The sequence below is a fragment of the Sebastes umbrosus genome, chromosome 12, assembly GCF_015220745.1.
Source record: "Sebastes umbrosus isolate fSebUmb1 chromosome 12, fSebUmb1.pri, whole genome shotgun sequence".
Classification (NCBI taxonomy): domain Eukaryota; kingdom Metazoa; phylum Chordata; class Actinopteri; order Perciformes; family Sebastidae; genus Sebastes; species Sebastes umbrosus.
In genome coordinates, this window is record NC_051280.1 from 27,509,389 (window position 1) to 27,529,452 (window position 20,064).

The 20,064-nt window shown below is 43.9% G+C and overlaps 1 protein-coding gene across 2 annotated transcripts in view; it reads left to right on the top strand.

Moving 5' to 3' along the window:
* LOC119497896 overlaps positions 1-20,064 on the top strand; it is a 152,409-nt gene that overhangs the window by 124,125 nt on the left and 8,220 nt on the right. For both annotated transcript variants that reach the window (XM_037786325.1, XM_037786324.1), the window contains 5 exons: positions 7,687-7,943; positions 9,691-9,827; positions 13,336-13,457; positions 15,871-15,988; positions 18,377-18,697. In XM_037786325.1, the coding sequence (XP_037642253.1) occupies positions 7,687-7,943; positions 9,691-9,827; positions 13,336-13,457; positions 15,871-15,988; positions 18,377-18,697 (955 nt within the window). The remainder of the gene's footprint in view (positions 1-7,686; positions 7,944-9,690; positions 9,828-13,335; positions 13,458-15,870; positions 15,989-18,376; positions 18,698-20,064) is intronic.

Sequence of the window (20,064 nt, forward strand, 5' to 3'; positions counted from 1 at the left end):
TCGTTAAAATGAGACCGAGAGAGAATAAGTGATGACAAAATGGAGGAGAATGCAGACAGAATGAATCAGACAGAGGAAGACTGTGGAAGACGTGCCGATTGAGCAGAGGAGAGGAAGAGGACGCGCGGAGAGAGAGAGCGAAAGAGAGAGAGAGAGAGGGGAGGGTTAGGCGGGGACACGCGAGAGAAGCACGGGTCATTAACAGCCTGCGAGTCAGGGTGCCGACTGAAGCTGCCTGCTGCTTATCACTGCTTATTTACTGTCAGTCCCAGAGAGACCCCCAGCAATAAAAAGATTTCTCCCATTCTCCCTCTATCTCCCCCACCCTCACCCCCATCCTCACCCTCACCCTCACCCTCCTCCTCCTCCTCCTCCTCCTCTCATCATCAGCCGCTGTCTCTCTGCATTTCATTACTCTCTCTGATCTCCCCCACACATGTCCAAATATGCAGGGCAGGGAGACACACAAGCTAAAAATGCAAGTAGATGCAAACACACACAAACACACACACACACACACACACGCACACACACACACACACACACACACACACACACGCACACACTCAGAGAGCCTCCCCACCCCATCGCTCCCTCGCTCCCCGGCTCCCTCCCTCGCCTCGTCCTCGCTCTGGTTTGTGTCTGGAGGCCATGTCAGACAGTGTGTGTTGTTTGTCTGTGACTCAGCCCAGGTCTGCCTCATTCAAATTCACACACACACAAACACACACACAAACACACACACACACATATGAAGACACATATCCAGGAAGATACATGAACACAGAATCAGCCACATAATAAGACACGGACTATTCATCCATTCATTTTAAATTGAATTCCTCCACCTAGTTTCTCCTCTCTGTTAGTTCATGGTCGTTCATTCTTCTTTTTCTCCCCCACCGACCGGTCAGCTCTGTTATTTACTCGCGACATATTGCTCATAATGAACGTACATATTGCCGCTAATAGATTTTTGATACAGCATGTGAGCAAGGCCACAGTGTAAGTAGCAGGTAATTGAAGAATTTGCATAACACTCTCCAGTACAGTAGCTCCTTGACATTGCTCTGCTGCAGTGCCCCCTAATGGCCAGAGGCTAACACTCATGGAAGCTCCAACTGGTGGCTGATGGTGTGAGGTTTCCCTGAAATCAATCAGCTAATCAAAAGCTAATCAGCTGCTACAATGAAGGGGCAATTAGAAGAAAAGGGAAAGACACAGAAAGTCTTGTAGTCTAGGTGATGGACGCAGGTATTTAACATGCAAATCAGACATGTGATGATTTAATAAAGGCTCAGCGTGATTGTGAGAGCGTTTGTAGGCACCGATGCAGCAAAGAAACTTTAGAAACAAACATAATGCCCCGATCTCACAACACCTCATTACACATGTACACTGAATTTAACAGCGTGGATATAATAACGTGGGATCACCAGACGCGGCACAAGGCATGTCACAACATCATTAATACGAAATCCAGCAGTATCCCGATACAGGAGGTTCCCTTTTGAGGTCTGTTTTTCGGGGTGCTGCGAGCTGTGTAAGCCTGCTATTTGTGCGCCTTTCATTCCCCTTACCTGGGGGACAAGGGAGCTCGCGAATGTGTCAGTTCGCCGTTATTATTTCCATATGCTCTCACTTAAAAACGGCTGGCTAATCCTCGGTCACACGCCAGCAGCGCGCCCAGGATTATCTGTGTTTGTTTTCTCACGCCGAGGAGAGATTGTGTTAATCTCCTCGGAGGGAAAAAAGAGGAAGAGAGAGAGAAACAGAGAGACCAATGTATTGCTCATAAGTTGTACAACAACAAAAAAGAAGAAGACATGGGACATCTGAGAGTGAAATAAGACAGAAGACAAGAGACGAGTGACAGAGGGAAGGGATGGCGGCAGAGGAAGAACAAAGTCAAAAGGGAGATTTAGAAGAGCCTTTGTTCCCTCAACTCTGCAGTTGTGCTTGTTGGCAGAAATGTCCAAAGCTGCGTTTGTCATCAGACAAATGTGATGTGTGATCTTGATTTAGAATGCACAAAATCAAGAAAGAACTCAAGCTGCCAGGGACAGCAGGGTGCTGAACACACACCACTCCAGCGCACACACACACACACACACTCCAAGTGTGCAATCTTCTTATTTTACATCATGTATTGAAGAGTCAGGGAGAGGCACCACCTCTGAGATTTGAAGCCTCGCCTTGCGGTAATGAACATTTATTGTAATGCATGCACTCCGCCACAGCATGCATGCATGCCCATGGGTCGGCCTCTCTGGGAAGAGATGTATTATGTATCGCCAGTCTAGCATGCAGGTTAGCTAATTAATTTCTGCTAACTGTGAAGCAAATTTGAAAGGGAAATTGTGCAGAGAAATTTGAATTTCAAAAAAGGACATCGGGAGCTTCGCAGGACAAGAGAAGGTTACACTTGTAGAGCGTGTGGGTGTGTAAGAGGAAGGCAACATTAACTAGAGATAAGGGAGTGTGTCAGTGTGTATTATAGGGGTGAAACTATCTTTTTTTCAGTGTAATAGGTCAGATAATAGTTTAAAAAATGCCCATCACAATTTTCTAGAGCACAAAATTAAGTCTTCAAATTGCTCGTTTTGTCAGAAAGACAACAGAAAGATATTCAATATACAATGACATAAAACTGAGAAAATCCGCAATTTGAGAAGCTGGAACCAGTGCATTTTTGGCATTTTTGCTTAATCATTTAAATGTTTAATCAATTATAAAAGTTGTTGTTGATTAATTTTCTGTTAACGAACCAAACAAATAATCAGCTGTCATTTAAAGGTGCTAAATTCGATATCTAATGCATTAATATTGCAGCAAACAACTATTGTCTATGTAAAGATATAGAGGAGTAATGTCTACCTGAGCAGATAATGAAGTCACTCTCCCTCTGTGTGTGCTGTAATCCGAGCTTCTCTGTACTTTGTTTAAGTAGCCGGTCCGACCATGTGTGCATAGGAGTCCGTGTGAGTGTGGCCCACTGGCTAGCTCACGGCCGCCACTCTGCACTGCGCTCATAGAGCGGATACAGCTGATAACGCCACCCCGACCTACAGCGCTGTCGCGGAAGCGTAACACCCACCCTCTCAATTCCCCCCCAGATGATGATGTTGAGATCAGTTGAGAAAATACCAAGCACCGCCCACCAGCCGGAGCAAACTTTTTAATTTTACAGCTACACAGTACACTACGAGATGTTTCTGAAAACATTTGACACAAGAAATAGGCATTACAGTAACAGAATATTGATTCATATTTAATCAGCGCTGCCTAGTTTGACGATTTGATCGGAGTTTGCGAGTGATTGACAGCTGCACTCCGTTGAATGAACAGCCAATAGGAACGCTCTCTCTCTGAAATGACCTGTGATTGTCCAAAGTCTCCTGTCACTAGATTTTTTAAACCCTGAAAACAGAGCCATGAGGAGGTGCAGAAGTCTTGTTTTCTCTCAAAACACTTGAATTACAATATGCTGAAAGGTCATTATGTTTTTTTGGCCAAATGATGCCAAAAACATTCTGCCTACTGCCACTTTCAGGATTTACATGTACACATATCTTCAGGATTTGAAAACGTGTAAAAGAGAGGTGGAAGATGTCACAAGAAGAGAAAAAAGTAACTTAACACTTGTTAACTTTTTAGAGTCACTTTATCACACCATCTTTCACTTTCCTGACCCTGTTTTATAGTGTTCAGCACAACGGAAGTTATTTTCCCTTTCCCATAGAAAATCCAGTAATTCTGTCCTCTACACTAAACTTTGTGAAAAATCTATGACGTCCCCTGGGACACTCCGCCCCCGTATTATAAGGTAACATCACATTCTCCTCACACTCTCCACCCCGACATAAATACAGCAGTCAACTCTCAGCAGTTTGTATAGTGTGGAGTATGAAAGATTGAGAGCTGCAACTGAGAATAGAACAGTAGTAGAAATACTGCCTCTCCCTCTCGTATACAGTGTTGACCTGTGTTACCATGTTTGTGGTAAATTTACACCCTCCAGACCCGACCACTCATTCACATCCACCTTTACTGTCACCCTCTGCCTCTGCTACCTCTGCTGAAGCTAACTAGCAGTTCAAACAGCTCTGAACCACAGTCTTGGCTGTTAGTGCAGGTGGAGGACTGAGGTCACTGTCACCGTCAATTTCAGCTGGTAAGAAAGACACATTGGGTTACGTTATTAAAATGTGAGTCGTTATAATGAGAGTTATATATCTATCCACCATTCTATAAATTCTCGACCATCAGATATAATATCTAGGCATTAAAATGGCTAAAACTCTGTGGTTAGACAGCAGACGAGAACGATGATATGACATAGGTGTAAGGGGGCTGGGAGTGTCAGCCATCACGGGGTGATGTGGGTGGTGGTGTGTGTCAGGGTTCAAATGCATTTTAAGAGTTTGTGAGAGGGCCTGTTCAAGCTAAAACAGGGCGTTAAGTTCTTTTAAAAGGACCAGTGTGTAACAATTGGGGGGATCTATTGGCAGAAATGGAATATAATATTGATAAGTATGTTTTCTTTAGTGTATAATCACCTGAAAATAAGAATCCTTTTGTTTTCGTTACCTTAGAATGAGCCGTTTATATCTACATACGCAGCGGGTCCTCTTCACAGAGCCGGCCGCAATGTTTCTACAGTAGCCTAGAACGGCAAACCAAACCCTGGCTATAGATAGGGCCATTCACGTTTTTGCATTGGCCACCGTAGTTCTTCTACACGCTTGGCACATTGGAGAAGGTTCAGTTGGTTGCAATCTGCAACTTCACAGCTAGATGTCCTACATCGTACATGTCCTAAATCCTACACACTGCGCCTTTAAAGGCAGAAGGAGTAGGATTTTCCCCCCAAAAAATCTATAGATTCATACAAAAATAATCCCTCAGGCATCACTTGTGACCAACTAGAAGTGTGTGGCGGTGTCTGTATCGGCAGAGCCCCTGCCCTCTTGTCTGTTCATTTTGTTGTGTTCAGGACTCTTCTGGGCGTTAACCTCCATAAAAACGTAGCGACCAGGTGCCAGATCGTAAGCACGCATCCAAGAGGAAGCTACAAAATTGGTGGACACAGGCAGATATATCGAGGCAAAACGCCAAGCGGAAAAGATGGTTCGAAAATGAGTGAATCTAGGGTTGGCTTTCAGCTGCTGGCATGCACCGCGGTCAGGGGGGTCCGCTTCTGGTGTGGTTGAGCCAGGGAGGGGCTGTTGTGTTTACAGACAACCGACAAATCCTACTCGTTTTGCAGCACTTGTGTGTGTGCAAACATTGGTGAGGAACGTCCACATCTGTTCACACGCGTGCGGCAGACGGAAAAAACACCAAAACATAGAAAAACAGTCGGGTCGCTGTGTGATAAGTGCTTCCTGTACGCTCGAATGAGAGAGAAGGATGAGTGTGTGCGTTGCGGTTTGTCAGAGCTGGCCTCTGTCGCACACACTATAGGGGGAAAAAAGGGGCGTAGGGGGGGTGGGTGGTGCGTAGCGGGGTGGGTGGTGCGTAGCGGGGTGGGTGATGGAGTGTGTGAGGTGGCGAAAGGAGGGGGAGCGCAGTGATGGAGTGCAGGAGGGAGGGAGGGCGGGTGGTGATGAGTGTGTGCTCACAGTGTAAGTGACACCTCTCCTCCTCAGACAGATTGTCTCTCTCTCCCCCGTAATGGGGACCCCGTTAAAGAACCTTTTCCCTCCGTCTACCCACCTAAACCCACGTCTGCACACACACATCTTCGTCTCCGCAGACAATTCTTCTTGTTTATTTATCTTTTCTGCAGAGATATTCCCCCTAAATTGCCTACATTTCGCTGTCTTTCAATTCGCCCTTTTCTCTGCATAATCTTTAATCAATCTTCTAAAACTGCTGATTTTCTGCAAAGCAGTTTACTCTGGTTTACAGCTCAGAGAATTGAAGTAAAGAGACGGAGAAATAGAAAAAGAGAGATCAGAACGGAAGGAGAGAGCGCGAGCGAGAGGATATCAATATTCCCACCGCCGCTGGGATCCTCAGAATGATTTTTTTTTTTTCTCCTGTTTGAATCTGACAGCGAATATTCTGCATAGCCAGGGAGCCCATTTATCCTCTGTCCAACATGGTTCTCTGTGCCAATCACACTGAGAGGATTCATATGCACACTTAATTTAAGGACACCCGCATACTGACAGAGGATCTGAGGACACGCCGGCTCAAAAGAGACCCACTTGTACTTGCACACAAGCCCACGCACCAAACAGGTATTATGAACCCAGGCCCAAACATGTTGCACTTCTGAAATGTAATCAACAGCAGGTGTACGTTAGGGTGTGTGTGAGACAGTGGATGTATGTGATTACCTGTGTGTGGCTCTGCCCTCGCTAACAATCAACTCGGCAAACCCAATCAGAGGCTATCTCTTCGCTTCAGAGGCGGCCCCGCTGGTGGGAGTGTGGCGCACAATCACACGGACACCTCAGACAAATAGGCTTCATAACTTCCCCGTAACAAACAATCACTGGAGCCCGAGCCTTTATCCCAAATGAAATCTCTTCTACCTGTGTAGATGTGAGGGATACAAAGGAATTTTTCCTCGCTTCTCATAGCCAGGTACGAGTCTCCATGGTGATAGTAGAGTCGCCATGGTGATGGAGATGATCCTCTAAACAAGGGCGTTTTTATGTGTGTTTCTGTTTTCAATTTCAACGTAGGAAAATCTATTGCTCACGGCAGCAATTTTGTCGACACGGCAGCTCTTGCCTGAACTCCCAAATCCATTCTGTTCACAAAATACAAGTTTGCCCAAGTTTCACACCCACAATGTTTCACAGGGTCTGAAACTACTCCTACCAACATGTTTGTAACATTCTAACAAAACACACTACCTGCCAGGTATCCACCAACACAGTTCCAAGTGTGTTGCCAACAAACGCAGCAACCAAACAATGCTGGAGCTGGATAAAAATGTATCCCAAGTACCTCATGTTTACATCCATCTGTGCTGCATGTAGATAGCAGCACTAATCTTACACAACTCCTACGAATACGGCAGCAACATTCAACTCCCTGGCAGCGAACCCTACAGCTATATATCCGCTAGTCTTCGCATGTCAAGAATATCCCGACATCAACTCGAAGCAATATCAAACCGACATCCAAACATGTAGTTACTTCAATCTTGGAGCGCTCACGAATCCTTTCAACTCTTTGAGCGGCGGGAATCTCATTGGCAATGCTGTAACATCAACACCTCATGAATGCCTTTTCCTACTTCACACAAACCCACCATCTAAGCATCCACCCACAACAACCTTCAAAGTTTCACTTGAAAAACTCCAAACGCCACACCATACAAGGTATCCATGGTAATATTTACTCCAAATCGTTCTTAGCTGATTTTGGATGTGACCATTCTCTAGCCTCTGCGAGCTGTTATCTGTTGGAATAATTCATTATTTGCCATCTCTCCGCTTTTGATATGTAATTTATCAGTCATCTGTGGGAAAATTTAGTGTGAGAATTGGACCAAATGAAAGCACAAGACAGTTACACTGACATTTGCATAATTTCTTGCTACTAAACTGTGTCACCATTACTCATTTCACAGTAAGTGCACATCTAAACCTTGGATGATTATATGCTTCTACATTAAATGTGTTTAACCCTACCAACTAACCCTTCTCTGTTGTGTTTCTCCAGGCGGTCGACTATGAGAGCCGGAGCTCCTACTCCTTCTCTGTGGAGGTCCTCAACCCCATAGTGGACCCTCGCTTCTTACGTCGAGGCCCCTTCAAGGACCGGGCCTCCATCAGAGTAGCGGTGCTGGATGCAGACGAGCCCCCGAGGTTCTCCCGAGCCCGATATCACATGGACGTATCTGAAAACTGCCCGCCGGCATGCACTGTGGGCCGGGTCAGCGCTGTAGACCCGGATACTGGTCTTACCAATAATATCAGGTAGAGTAACAGGTCTCTGTCCTCATATAGCATCAGGCGGCGACCTCTGCTTCTGAAAAGTGAAGCCAATGCTGAAGAGCCTTAAACTTGCATGCTTTCCAATATCCAGCAGGGGGCGACTCCTCTGGTTGCAAAAAGAAGTCTGATTGTATAGAAGTCTGTGAGAAAATGAGCCTACTTCTCTCTTGATTTATTACCTCAGTAAACATTGTAAACATGAGTTTATGGTCTCAATCGCTAGTTTCAAGTCTTCTTCAATACAGCATGATGTTCATTTAGTAAATTATGGTCCCATTTAGAGTCAAATAGACGATAAAGCAGGGGATGCTTTAGGGCGTGGCTACCTTGTGATTGACAGGCCGTTATCACGGTGTTGTCTGGTATCGGGGTTGTCCGGTCTGTTTTTGTCGTAGAACTTTTAACCCTTTCACAGTGAGTTTTAAATTCGCCATGATTCAACGTTCGCTTGTACTTAGCTCCACCCTCTCGCGTCACTTCTGGTTGCAAAAAACCAACATGGCGACGGCCAAAATGCCGAACTCAAGGCTTCAGAACTGTAGTCTACAAACCAATGGGTTTTTTTCTAATAAATGTAGCTAACATGTATGAGGGTGAACACAGATAAAGCTGGTCCACCTTTGTGTCCTTAATTATACTCTTTATTGAGGTTTATGTACAGTCCTGTATGTATTAATCAAATACTTTAGGAAAATATGCTAATTAGTTTTCTTGCTGAGAGTTAGCTAGCTAGTCAGCTGGCTCTTTTTGTACATGCTAAACAATGAGACAATGTGAGAATTAGTGAGCTTTAGAGGCGCTGGTAGGTGGATTTTATTACCTTTGGACAGAGCTAGGCTAGCTGCTTCCCCTGCTCCCAGTCTTTCTGCTAAGCTAAGCTAACCGGCTGCTGGCTGTAGCTTTACATTGAACATGAGAGTGGTATCAATCTTCTCATCTAACTCTAAGGGAGAAGGCAAAGAAGCCCAGATATTCGTTTAAGTAAATCAAACACTCAATACTGTTTTTTTATACAACAGAGGAGCTTCACTGCTAATTGAAGAATCAAGCACACGCTGGTGCTGAGAGATGTATTTTCTTAGTTTATTTAATGTTTTAAGAGGCTAGGATTTGGGTTTGTTTTTTTAATATTGAATGTTTTAAGAGAGGGGTACACAGTTTTTTTGATCGAAATTCAAACTCTTCAACTAAAACAAACAAAAACACAAGAGTAAAAAGCTAACCAAATAAATATAAGCCTACCAAATGCCCACTTAGTGTTCCCCTGAGCCGACAGTAACCACATACGTTTTTTCAGGTCCAATCCTTTCACTTGTGTTTGCAGTAGGTTTTGTCTGGGAGGCAAGTGATTTGCCTGTTAACAACCACAGAAAACCGTGTCCCAATTAGCACCGGCGAAAGGGCTAAGAGTGAGCGTGTGGGGAGGAATGATAGTTGGTATATTCATAGAGATATTTAGATAATCGGTGGCACTTCAAAAGAGCTCCTATCAGCTGCGATAATCTCCCTATATTAATTCTTTGGCCATTTGAATGCAGACTTCCTTATCACTCCCTCACACACTTGCCCTGTGTGCTTCTTTCACTCTGCACCCCGCTGCCATCTCGGCTTGCTTCTTCCCTTCACTTATTCTTATTTCTCTCTGCCACTTCCCTTATTTCACTTTCATTCAACTTCCTATTCTCAACACAACTATCTCTCTCCTCCCACCCTACTTTCTCTTCTCCAGGTTCTCCATTGATCCTCAGTCAGACCCAGAATCTCTGTTTCGTATCACCCCAGACACCGGCCTCATCACCACAGCCATGGAGCTGGACCGGGAACGCGACCACTGGCACAATATTACTGTCATCGCCACCCAGAGAGGTCAGAGATTACTCTTTGTTCACCGCCTAACATCATTAGAGCTTGTACATCGGATCATTTCTTCTATTTAGAGCTAAAACTCTTCAATGAAACCCAACATTTTACCACCGCTGACACCTGCACCCGTTGATGAGCATGAGGGTGTAAGAGGTTTAAGGAAGCGTAAACCGTAAATGGTACGGTATCTGAAAAGCACAGTATCCAGAGTGTGATGCAGTTCACTAAGCGGCTTAGCACTCGAATCATCAAGCCATGAGGGGAATGCTGTTTGGCGCCGCAAATTGTTTGTTACAGCCTGCCTGAGGATCAATTGATCTATACTGTGCGAGTTATCTGATGCTGCGATAGATCTGTCCTCATAAGGATTCAACTGGAAACAAAGAATTAAAGCAACAAATCGAACACAACCAGTGCTTTACAGGCGCGCCGCGGCTGCAAAAGGAGAGCGGTAAACACCCTTTGAGTTTCCAAGCAAGCCATTTCGACAAACAGCGAGGCACTTCACAGGCTGTGTTTCAATCGGGAAAGACACCACACATGAACAAAGATGCTAGAAAGGACATTCACAAGGTCCATTTAGTAGCTCTTCTGGAGCTTTCAACCATTCATCAAGGTGATGTTGTTTTGTCAGCTGCTGTTTTCCAGGGTCAAGAATGAACTTTGAAACAAAGAGATGCTTTATATTAATAAATCAAGAAGCGTTGGTGTTGACCCTGTCAAGTACATCAATTCATCGCGATGAAACCCATCTAAGCCATTTGGAGATCCCCCTCGAGACCTATAGCTGTGGCCTTGACAGCGGGGGGGTGGCAGAGAGCACAGTTCTACAGTGACAGCATGAGAAACAAAACACATAATGTGGTTCGGTTTAAAGGATAAAGCTGGCGGCAATATTGTATATTTTTGTTATTGTCTACAAATGCCATGAAAAGAGCAAAACTGCGTAGGTGCATCTCTCAATACTTTTTCGATTTCCCTAATCTGTCTGTGGCACTCATTCCCGAACCCATTGTTTTTAAATGGCTAAATAATCTCCTCAAACAGCTGGGAAATATAGTTTTGAGCAAACATCACTCAAACAAGAAATAGTGCATTTGTTGGGGACTATTTTTCAGCCGCGGATTAACACACATGTGGTGCTCTAGTGAGTATTCATGGCAGCAGGAGTATGTGGGACTGACTCAGAATACACTAAAGGATCCATGTTCACAATATGGAAAGAACGTATCACCCACTGAAAAAGCACAGCCTCATTGATGTGTTTTCATAGTTTTTGTACAACAATGGAGCTCTATGGATAGACGGACAATACTTATTAACAGGATCAATTCATTGTTAATGATGGTCTTTTCATGGTTTGTTGACAACAAGAAAAGATATACAATATCACCACATCACCTATCCCTAAAATGTCAGTCAGCTATGATAATCATTGGATGACAAGGAAGGCCTTGGTCAATTCAAGTTTCTAAAACAATCTATGTTTCAGTTTACCTGACAGACACTTCTCATGGCTCAGCAAATTTTGACTCTTAAAAGCGGAAGGTGGAAATGTGTCACTTAGCAGTGATTTAGTATCTGAATTTGACACAGAGGACTGCTGTATGCATCACATTTTTAAGTTATTTTCATTTAATCCAAACCATGACCTTTCCTTAAAGGGACAGTGTGTAACATTTGGGGGGATCTATTTAGCAGAAATGGAATATAATATTCATAACTATGTTTTCATTAGTGCATAATCGCCTGAAACTAAGAATGGTTGTGTTTTCGTTAGCTTAGAATGAGCTCTTTATATCTACACAGGGAGCGGGTCCTCTCACCGCTACAGTAGCCCAGAACGGACAAACCAAACACTGGCACTAAAGAGAACCTTTCGCGTTTTTACGTTACCTGAAGGCCACTGTAGTTCTCTGACACACTTGCAGTAACGCGAGCTGCATCTTCCTGCTACAGCCGTGCTAAGGATGACCTCTGAGCAAGGCGAACGGCGTTACTAGTTTTGCACTCAGCGGCTCACGTTACCGTCTTAGAAAGGGAGGAGTGAGGGGAGGGGTACTCAGTTGCCTTCAATCTGCAACCACACCACTAGATGCCACCATATCCTACACACTGTGCCTTTAATCAATCCTAAACCAAACCAAACCTTATTCAAAGTGGCAGCAGAGCTGACCGTCCTATGAATTATCTTAATGGTAATGTGCGTTTTAGGAAAGCACTGACAAATGATGTATTTCTTCTGATAGTGGGTCCAGATCAGCAAATGCTCATACATGTATGGCTCATTTTGGATGGCATTGACAAACCTCTTTTCTTGTTAACACCTGCTAAATCCTTCCAATAGTCATTCTTGGCCAGTCCCAAGCCATTATTTTGATCTCTTTCTCAGCCCTTAAAAAAACTCAATCATACTAGTTGGTGTAAAAGTGAAAGAGAAGGCTGTCCAGTGGCCGCTGTGTTCGAGGAGAGGAAGTTGTTTTTCCTGCCAAGTCTTGCTCTGGACAAAGTTAATCTTTACTTAAAAACTACTCAGGGCTCCTTGTGGCAGCAGTGTTGGTAGGACTGCGAAGGCAGCACAGCGAGTGCCTGTCTTGAATAATGAGCTCTATCTAATAAACAGACTGTCGGAGGCTGTGTTGACACAAACCATAGGAGCCCTGCCATGGCCACGGGCAGGCCAGCTCACCCAGTGGCATTACAGCAAGAGCTCATTTTCAGCTTTTCAGCGATGGGAAGCAGTCGCTGTCATCCGTGACACAGTGTTACTGCTCTGGTTTGAGACGTGTGGGAGTATATATGCGTGTGTGTGTGTGTTAATTTACAGAAAGCGTGGCCCACCGTGTTGCAGGGTTCACTGCTTAGATAAATTGGTGAAGATGTGTGCTGGTGAGCCCGGGTTGTGTGTCCCTACACAAGAGCAGCCCAAAATGTTACGGCGGATGTTCAGCTCGGAGTGCGACGTTCCAAGCGTGGCCGCGAGAACTTCATGTTCGAGTGTGTGCATATATCCAAGTGAATGGGGTGTGGGAGACCCTCTGCCAATCCATTTAAACTGCGCCCTTGTGTAACTGCATGCAGATTGACTGCTTTCTACATCCCTCCTCTGCTCCCTCTCTCTCTCTTTCTTAGAAACACACACTTGACGCTGTGAGATGCTTTGGCTCAGAATGGAGTTATTTGACTGCAATGGAAGCATCAGTCGTACTCCAGCTGGGAGCCTGTGAGCTGTAACACAAGCCAAATGAAAGCGAATGTACTACTGTATATTTAGCCAATTGTGTGCTCGCTAATGTGATCTGAGTGCTGTTGAAGTTTCTGGACAAAGACAGAAAAGCTCGACTTTGCCTATGAGGACAATTGAATGGATTTAATAGAGTGCAAACGTGTGCACACTGGTGTTTGTTGCATCGGGGAATTGTATTCATATGTTTTTTTTCCAAATCCAGCTGTCTGCAGGTATCTTAGAGTGCTGTATTGTAAGCTCCCTGTTTCTGATTGGCTCTTTCAGACAATCCCAGCCAGGTGTCCAGAGTTCTGATCGCAATAGAGACATTAGACCTGAATGACAACGCGCCCGAGCTGGACCGGCAATACATGACGGCCATGTGCGACTCATCCTCCATCGGGCAGGTCAGTATGTGTATAAGTGACCTCTGATGTCAACGTATTTGTCTGCATGAAGATGTTCTGTTCCATAACCTCATTTTAAAGCCCCTGTGTGTAAAACTTAATTTTAATAGCATCTTTCATTTTCTGTCGGAACAAGCTTTTGTTCGTATGAAAATGGGACAATCCCAGTGAACATTGGAGCAGTCTATTTGTCCTTTTTCCTCTGCAGGAACATAACAAAACTTAATCTGACGTATAGCCATTGTCACGGGTTCTGCTTTTGTTCTCAACCTGCCTTTCGGGGGGTGGGGGGACAAGTCCCTGGAACTATATTTTGGCACTGCTCATGTGGTGATACTAAATGCAAGTTCCAGGTTCTTTCAAGTGGTCGGCAGTGCCGAAGATTGTGATTTCAAAAGAAGGCACAAAAGAACCTAGAAACAAAGCCTCACAGGGTTCTTTAAAAAGTTCAGGTTATGGGCAGTCCTATGTTGTCAAGTTCCTGAATTGGAAAAGGGCTGAATGTGTTGCTTTTAGGCCATTCGTGTCAGTGTCCCCAGGTTGGATCCAGGGTGGAGGGGATTGGGTTGTGGGGTGAATCAATATGTCCATCCAGTGCTTAATTTGTAAATCAGGGAGGCTGCTGATCCGGCGGCTCGGGGGGAGAAAAAAAATCACGGAACGCATCAAACCACAGTGCAACAGGGAGATGCCATGGTGAAACTAAACAAGAATGACATAATGAACAACGCTATGTGCAGCGCACCGATAACATGACAATGTAGCCGAGTAAACACTATGCACACATGATGACGTTTAGTAGTCTCATTTTCTCAAAACTGCTTTTTTTAAGACAGATAAAGGCTTCATAATTCACAAGTGGGGTATTTATTGATGTATTTTATGTCGTAGAACAAAATGTTAAAATCCTTTAAGCTTGTATTGACCACAGACCTTATTTCAGGCATTTAACTAAAAACACAGTCAAAACTTCCAAACAAGGGAGCCGGAAGTGCTAAAATGCTAAATCATTTCCGGGTTTTAGGACGCACTTTGTGTGCATGCTAACATGCTAAACATCAGCTTGCTAGCCTGAACAAATCATATAAATACAACATGGCCAATCTGTGAACTCACACAGTGAATCTCCTATAAAGAAATATTCAGCACTTCAAAGCAGTTTCCATTTATATAAGGAAGCATATCATACAAAGCCATGTCTATTCAAGTGTAGGAGCATACAGAGTTAAGTAGTACTAAGCTATATCTATTCAGATATGGCAGCATACAGCTACAGTGTGCCCATTCACCATGGAAGCAGGTGAATCCTCCATGGCCTGTTATCTGAGCGCAGCAGCTATTCACATTGTAATTAAACTGGAGTATGCTCTTAGACTGTCTCCTTCCTTCCTGCCATCCGTCTTTATTTGTGTTTCTATTTTTCTGCATCATGGTGTTCTTTACTTGATCTTATCTCAATTATAGAAATCATCTCCGTGCCCCTCAATCTCTCCCTGGAAACCATCCCTTTTGCTCTCTTCTTTTCCCTCCTCCATCGTCAGTATTCCACGCTGGCTCCGTCGCCATAATTTGGTGTCTTGGCCCATCTGTTGTTTTTCGCTGGTGTTTTTCATCGCTCCGCTTGTGCCTTTGTTGTTTTCGCCACTAAAATCTGTGATTCCGTGGCGGCGACGTTGATTTGTTTTTGCCTTGTGATGTTCGTATTTGTGTTTGTGTACGCCGTTATGTGAGTGAGCGGGGAGACAGTTCAAGAAAGAAAAGATGATGATATCGTCGAATGTGTTGGGGTTGTGTGTATGTCTCTCTCTCTCTCTGCATGACAAGTCATTAGCCAAAACGCGTTTGAATATTCACACCCTGCAACTGATAACATAATGCGACTGTACATAACAAATGTTCTCCAGGCCTGCAGACACTGACTAACTCAGAGAGCATGCGGCACCCCTTCATCCGCGCATTCCAGTCTCGTAACTAGCACTCGAAAGCGTCTCTAAGAGGACGTCTCGCATAATGACGACCAGAGTTTTTCATTCAAAATAAATTACCCATGAGCTTAGGCTGCGGGAGATTCTTTTTTTTTTTTTTTTTCTTAGATTAATTTCGTTACCACTGTAGGCTCGGTGCATATGCTATTACTAAATTGAAAGCCACTCTGCACTGTATTTGTGAAAGGCGATTCACGTCAGACGAGGTTATTTATTGGGTGCGAGTATCAGACACAGTTCGCTTGTGTCTCTATACTAATTGTTTGGCTGGTTCCTGCTGACGTCGGCTAATGGTTTGTGGCTAAAAGCACTCTCTGTGTAACTGTTTCTCCTCCCAGTGTGCCTCCTCCCCCCTCCTAACATACACACACATACTCACACCCTCCCCTCACCCAATCTCCTCTGCTCTCTCTATCTCTGGGTTTCAGGTGGTGCAGGTGTTGCGGGCGATTGATAGAGATGAGGGAGGGAATGACAGCACTGTGTATTTCAGCATCCCTCCGGAGTCCAGCGCTGCCCTCAACTTCAGCGTCAGGGACAGTGGTGGTAGGCACTCAATCTTCTCTTCTCTCTGTATATCTCTTAATTCCCTTTTTTCTGTTCCCTTGGCAGACAAACACTGTTTTTTTCCCCACTTTTTTTAAGGCTCTTAATCCCACATTTTCTTTCCGCCTTTCTCTTTCCATCTTCGTCTTTTCCCCGATTCTGTCTTTCTTTTACCCTCCTCTCAAGCCCTCTGCCTCTTCCTCCTCTCTCTACCTCCCCCTTCCCTTTTTTTCTGTCTCTGCCTCTCTCTTCTACCATCCATCTCCCAACTCCGGTGGCCCCATTGTTTTGCTTTGTTATGCTCCTCTCTTTTATTCGGCCCCTCTTGTTTGCCTTCCCATATCCTCTACATCCATCTTCCCCTCCCCACAACCACATATACTCGCTGTTTCCAACGAAAAGCTTTTGAAGAAATCAGAGCTGCTTCATTTAATTCACGTCAGCTCAATCGAATTTAGCTACTTAGTATTTGTTTCTAGTACAATCTCTCTGTGTGTACCGCTTTCTCTGGCCCATTTTCCTGCACAAATACACACACAACCAGCGCAAGTACACACTAACATAGACGTATACATGTAAACATACACGTTCACACATGTTTCGGCTTGTTTAGTCAGGAAAGTAATGTACTACTGATTATTTGCATCAAATCATAGACGTTAGTGGTTATATTTTGCTGAATAAATACAAAAATGTAATTAAAGTTTCTGAATTCACCAACAAATATGCGCTCTGCTACATTCACAACCATTTTGCATTCACATTCAATTTTTTCGTACACAAAGAAAAAATTATTTGTCCACCAATATTGCCCGTGGAATTTCCTTGTAAACAAACAGAGGAATGTTTGCAGTGTTTCACACCAAAACACATTGTTAATATCCTTGAGGCCGAACAAACATTTTGAATAAAACAAAACATTTGCAAAGCTGAAGTTTTTTGAATATTTTGAAACCTGCACCATTTAATGTGCAGTTCCTCTCTTATTACATCAGCTAGCAGTCCTCACCTTTTTTCACCTTTTTGCTGTTTTGCTACACTTTTTGATGCATTACAGGACTCACATTTAGTGGAATAGAGTGAAACTGACGGAGGTTTATGGCTCACATGCACGTCACATTTGCGTTACTGGCAGAAATACTTTACATATCAGGACATTGCTCCAGCGGTGGTCTAATCTGGTTGGTTTAATTCATGTTTGCGTAGAGATGTCAGATGTCTATCAAGCTTGTAGCAAGTCTATTTGTTCCATATATATTTAATTCTCATACAATGTTTTTCAAAACAAAATATTGACACATTATCAGTTTGAAAAGCAATACGAGCGACCCCTTTCACTTTACAAACACTTATTTGACCTATTGTTGAGATAAAAGTATTGATTAGTGCAAGTTTAAGCCAATTGTACTATTTATGAATGGTGAAAAAGTTGATAATCAAGGTATCGTGATATGTCTATTCTGTCCACTGTCTGCACAATTTATTCAAATTTGGCACAAACATCCACTTGGACTCGAGGATGAACTGATTCAAATTTGGTGGTCAAAGGTCACTGTGACCTCATAAAACATGCTTTTAGCCATAACTCAAGAATTCAAAAGCTAATTATGACAATTTCACATAAATGTCTAACAGGATAAACTGATGAAGTGATGACATTTTGGACAGACATGGATGTAAACTGCAACTTGACTGGTTGGCGGAGGCGTACAACCGCGAGGCGGCAATTCTAGTTTGTCTTAAATCTGATATCTAACGTCTGATAGCACTGTCACATTCATGGTGTGATTCGTAATTCCACTAGCTGATGATCTAAGGACTCATTGGCTACCATTTGCACCATCGGCCTGCTAATTGTTCTTAATCTTGGCAAAACCAGGACGAGTGAACCTGCTAGACTGTGGATCTGGAGGATAAACTCACTGACATGTGGAATCAAAGGATTCTTTGATGCGTCACCCAACCGTAGAACAGAGAAAAGAGAAGAACATGTTCTGTTCCCATATGGACAGCTTGTCTGACAAAGGCATGCTGCAGCATTTGCTTTGTTAAAAAACACTAATGATTCCGATCTGTGATTCGCAGAAGATTGGATTGATAATTGAGCCATGTTTATACGACTTTGCAGCACCTTTCATGCTGATTGAATATCCTCCACACTACTATGTTTGTGTGCTCTCTTATCTGTGGCCTTTATTTTTTTGTAGTCTTCTACATTTAATTTAGAAATCTCTCTCCCTCGCAGTCGGAGTCAGACCAGTAGAGGCAAGAGCTCTTTTGTTGTCGCTGCTGTCCGTCCTTCTAAAGCGTTTTCATGTGAGCCCGTCGTTATTGATGAAATCTCATTAAAACCGTGCTGTTAACAATGGATGAATCCTCTTCCTCCAGGCCCCACAGCGAGCCTGGTGCTGCTGTCCCAGATCCAGCCGCTGTCCCGCTCCTCATCCTCCACCCTGACGCTCCACGTGCCGCTGGTCCTGAGGGACGGGACGTCGGGCCTCACCAGCACCGGGACGGTCACAGTGTCCGTCTGTCCCTGCCTGAGAGGCGGGGCGCGGGCCGGGGAGAAAGAGAAGGACAAACAGACGGAGGGCGAGTGGGACTGGGAGAGAGAGGCGGTGTGTCTCCCTCAGCAGTCCACGCTACCGTCCCCTGGGCTCAGCACCGCCGCCCTGCTGGCTATCCTGGCTTGTGTCGCCACACTACTGGGTAAATAGTTTATACATACAGATACATAGTGATGATTTCACCATAAGACATTATTAAGACAACAGTGAAGATAAAAAAGTGTAACATGAATATTTTTTTGTGGGGGAAAGACCCTCACTTATATAACCTCATGTTTTTACTACAGCACTTAGCATTATTTATGAAGTTGTATCATTAAGATTTACTGCCTATAAAGGAGTTTAATGCTAATCTACTAATAAAAAAGAAGAGTAAATAGTGTTTAGGGCTGTTTACCCTCCACTACATCCCTGGATGTTTAATCTGCATATAAAAATAATGTAGGCAGCAGCGTAAATATTTTTCTTAGTCACAGCTGCTCAACAGTGGGGTTTACTCTTCCTCGCAATTTTGGTCCAGTTATCTCCCCTGGCAAGGTCGGCACTAATCACTGCTAAAAAAAAACAATTCTGAGTGATTATCTGGGCCCTCCGGTTTTTGATAGCGGCATAATAAAATGTCACTGCCACCTTTGCAGAATCTCTCAAATGCTCAATTGGATAATGTGGAGGTGCTGAGAAGGCTCTGGCACGTGGCCAGCATCATTGTCATTTCTATTCAGTCTGTTGGATCACTACTCATGCCTTGTTGATAGGGGCATTATCATTCTGGAAGAGACCAGTTCAATCAAGAAGGAAGCGCAACATGGCGTGAAGGTGATCATGCAGAGTGGCTTTTGGTGGAGTTTAGAAATCAGTTCTCTAAGTGGAAACAAGGGCATAAACTATAGCAGGAAATACACACACAACTTTATAGCCTCAAGTTTTGTAGCCTTAAAATAGAGCGAGAGCTTTGTGCCAGGACAAATTAGTTTTTCTTGTCTATTAGAGGTTCATGCTAATCCCGAACAGTATAACTGGGCTCTCCACAAAATGCCAAATGTTCTTACAGAAGCTCAGACAACAGCTCCATCAGGATCCCATCTGGTGATTAAAAAAAAGGGGCTTGGCATACATAAGGTGGATATGAAGCCATTTGGTAACTACTCTCCGTGGCTCCTATGAAGACAGAAATACATGTTAGTCATGGCATGAAGGTGATCCCTCAAATTATTATGAAAGATTAGAGATTTCCCACTTCCTTCAGGGATCATTAGATTAGTTTCATGCAAATCCAACAATATTAAGGCTGTAAATGTATTTACTGCTGCAGCTTAACCACCTGGGGTACATCCACATAAGAGACACAAGAACATAGTGTGCACAGTATGCACATACACAAAGACATATAACTAGAGGGCTTTCAAACTGGATCCATTGTTATTGACTGTTTGCTAAACCCCTCCTCCAAACAACGATTGTCCAATTATATCTTAGCAACCATAACTAAGAGCAATAGACCTGTCTAGG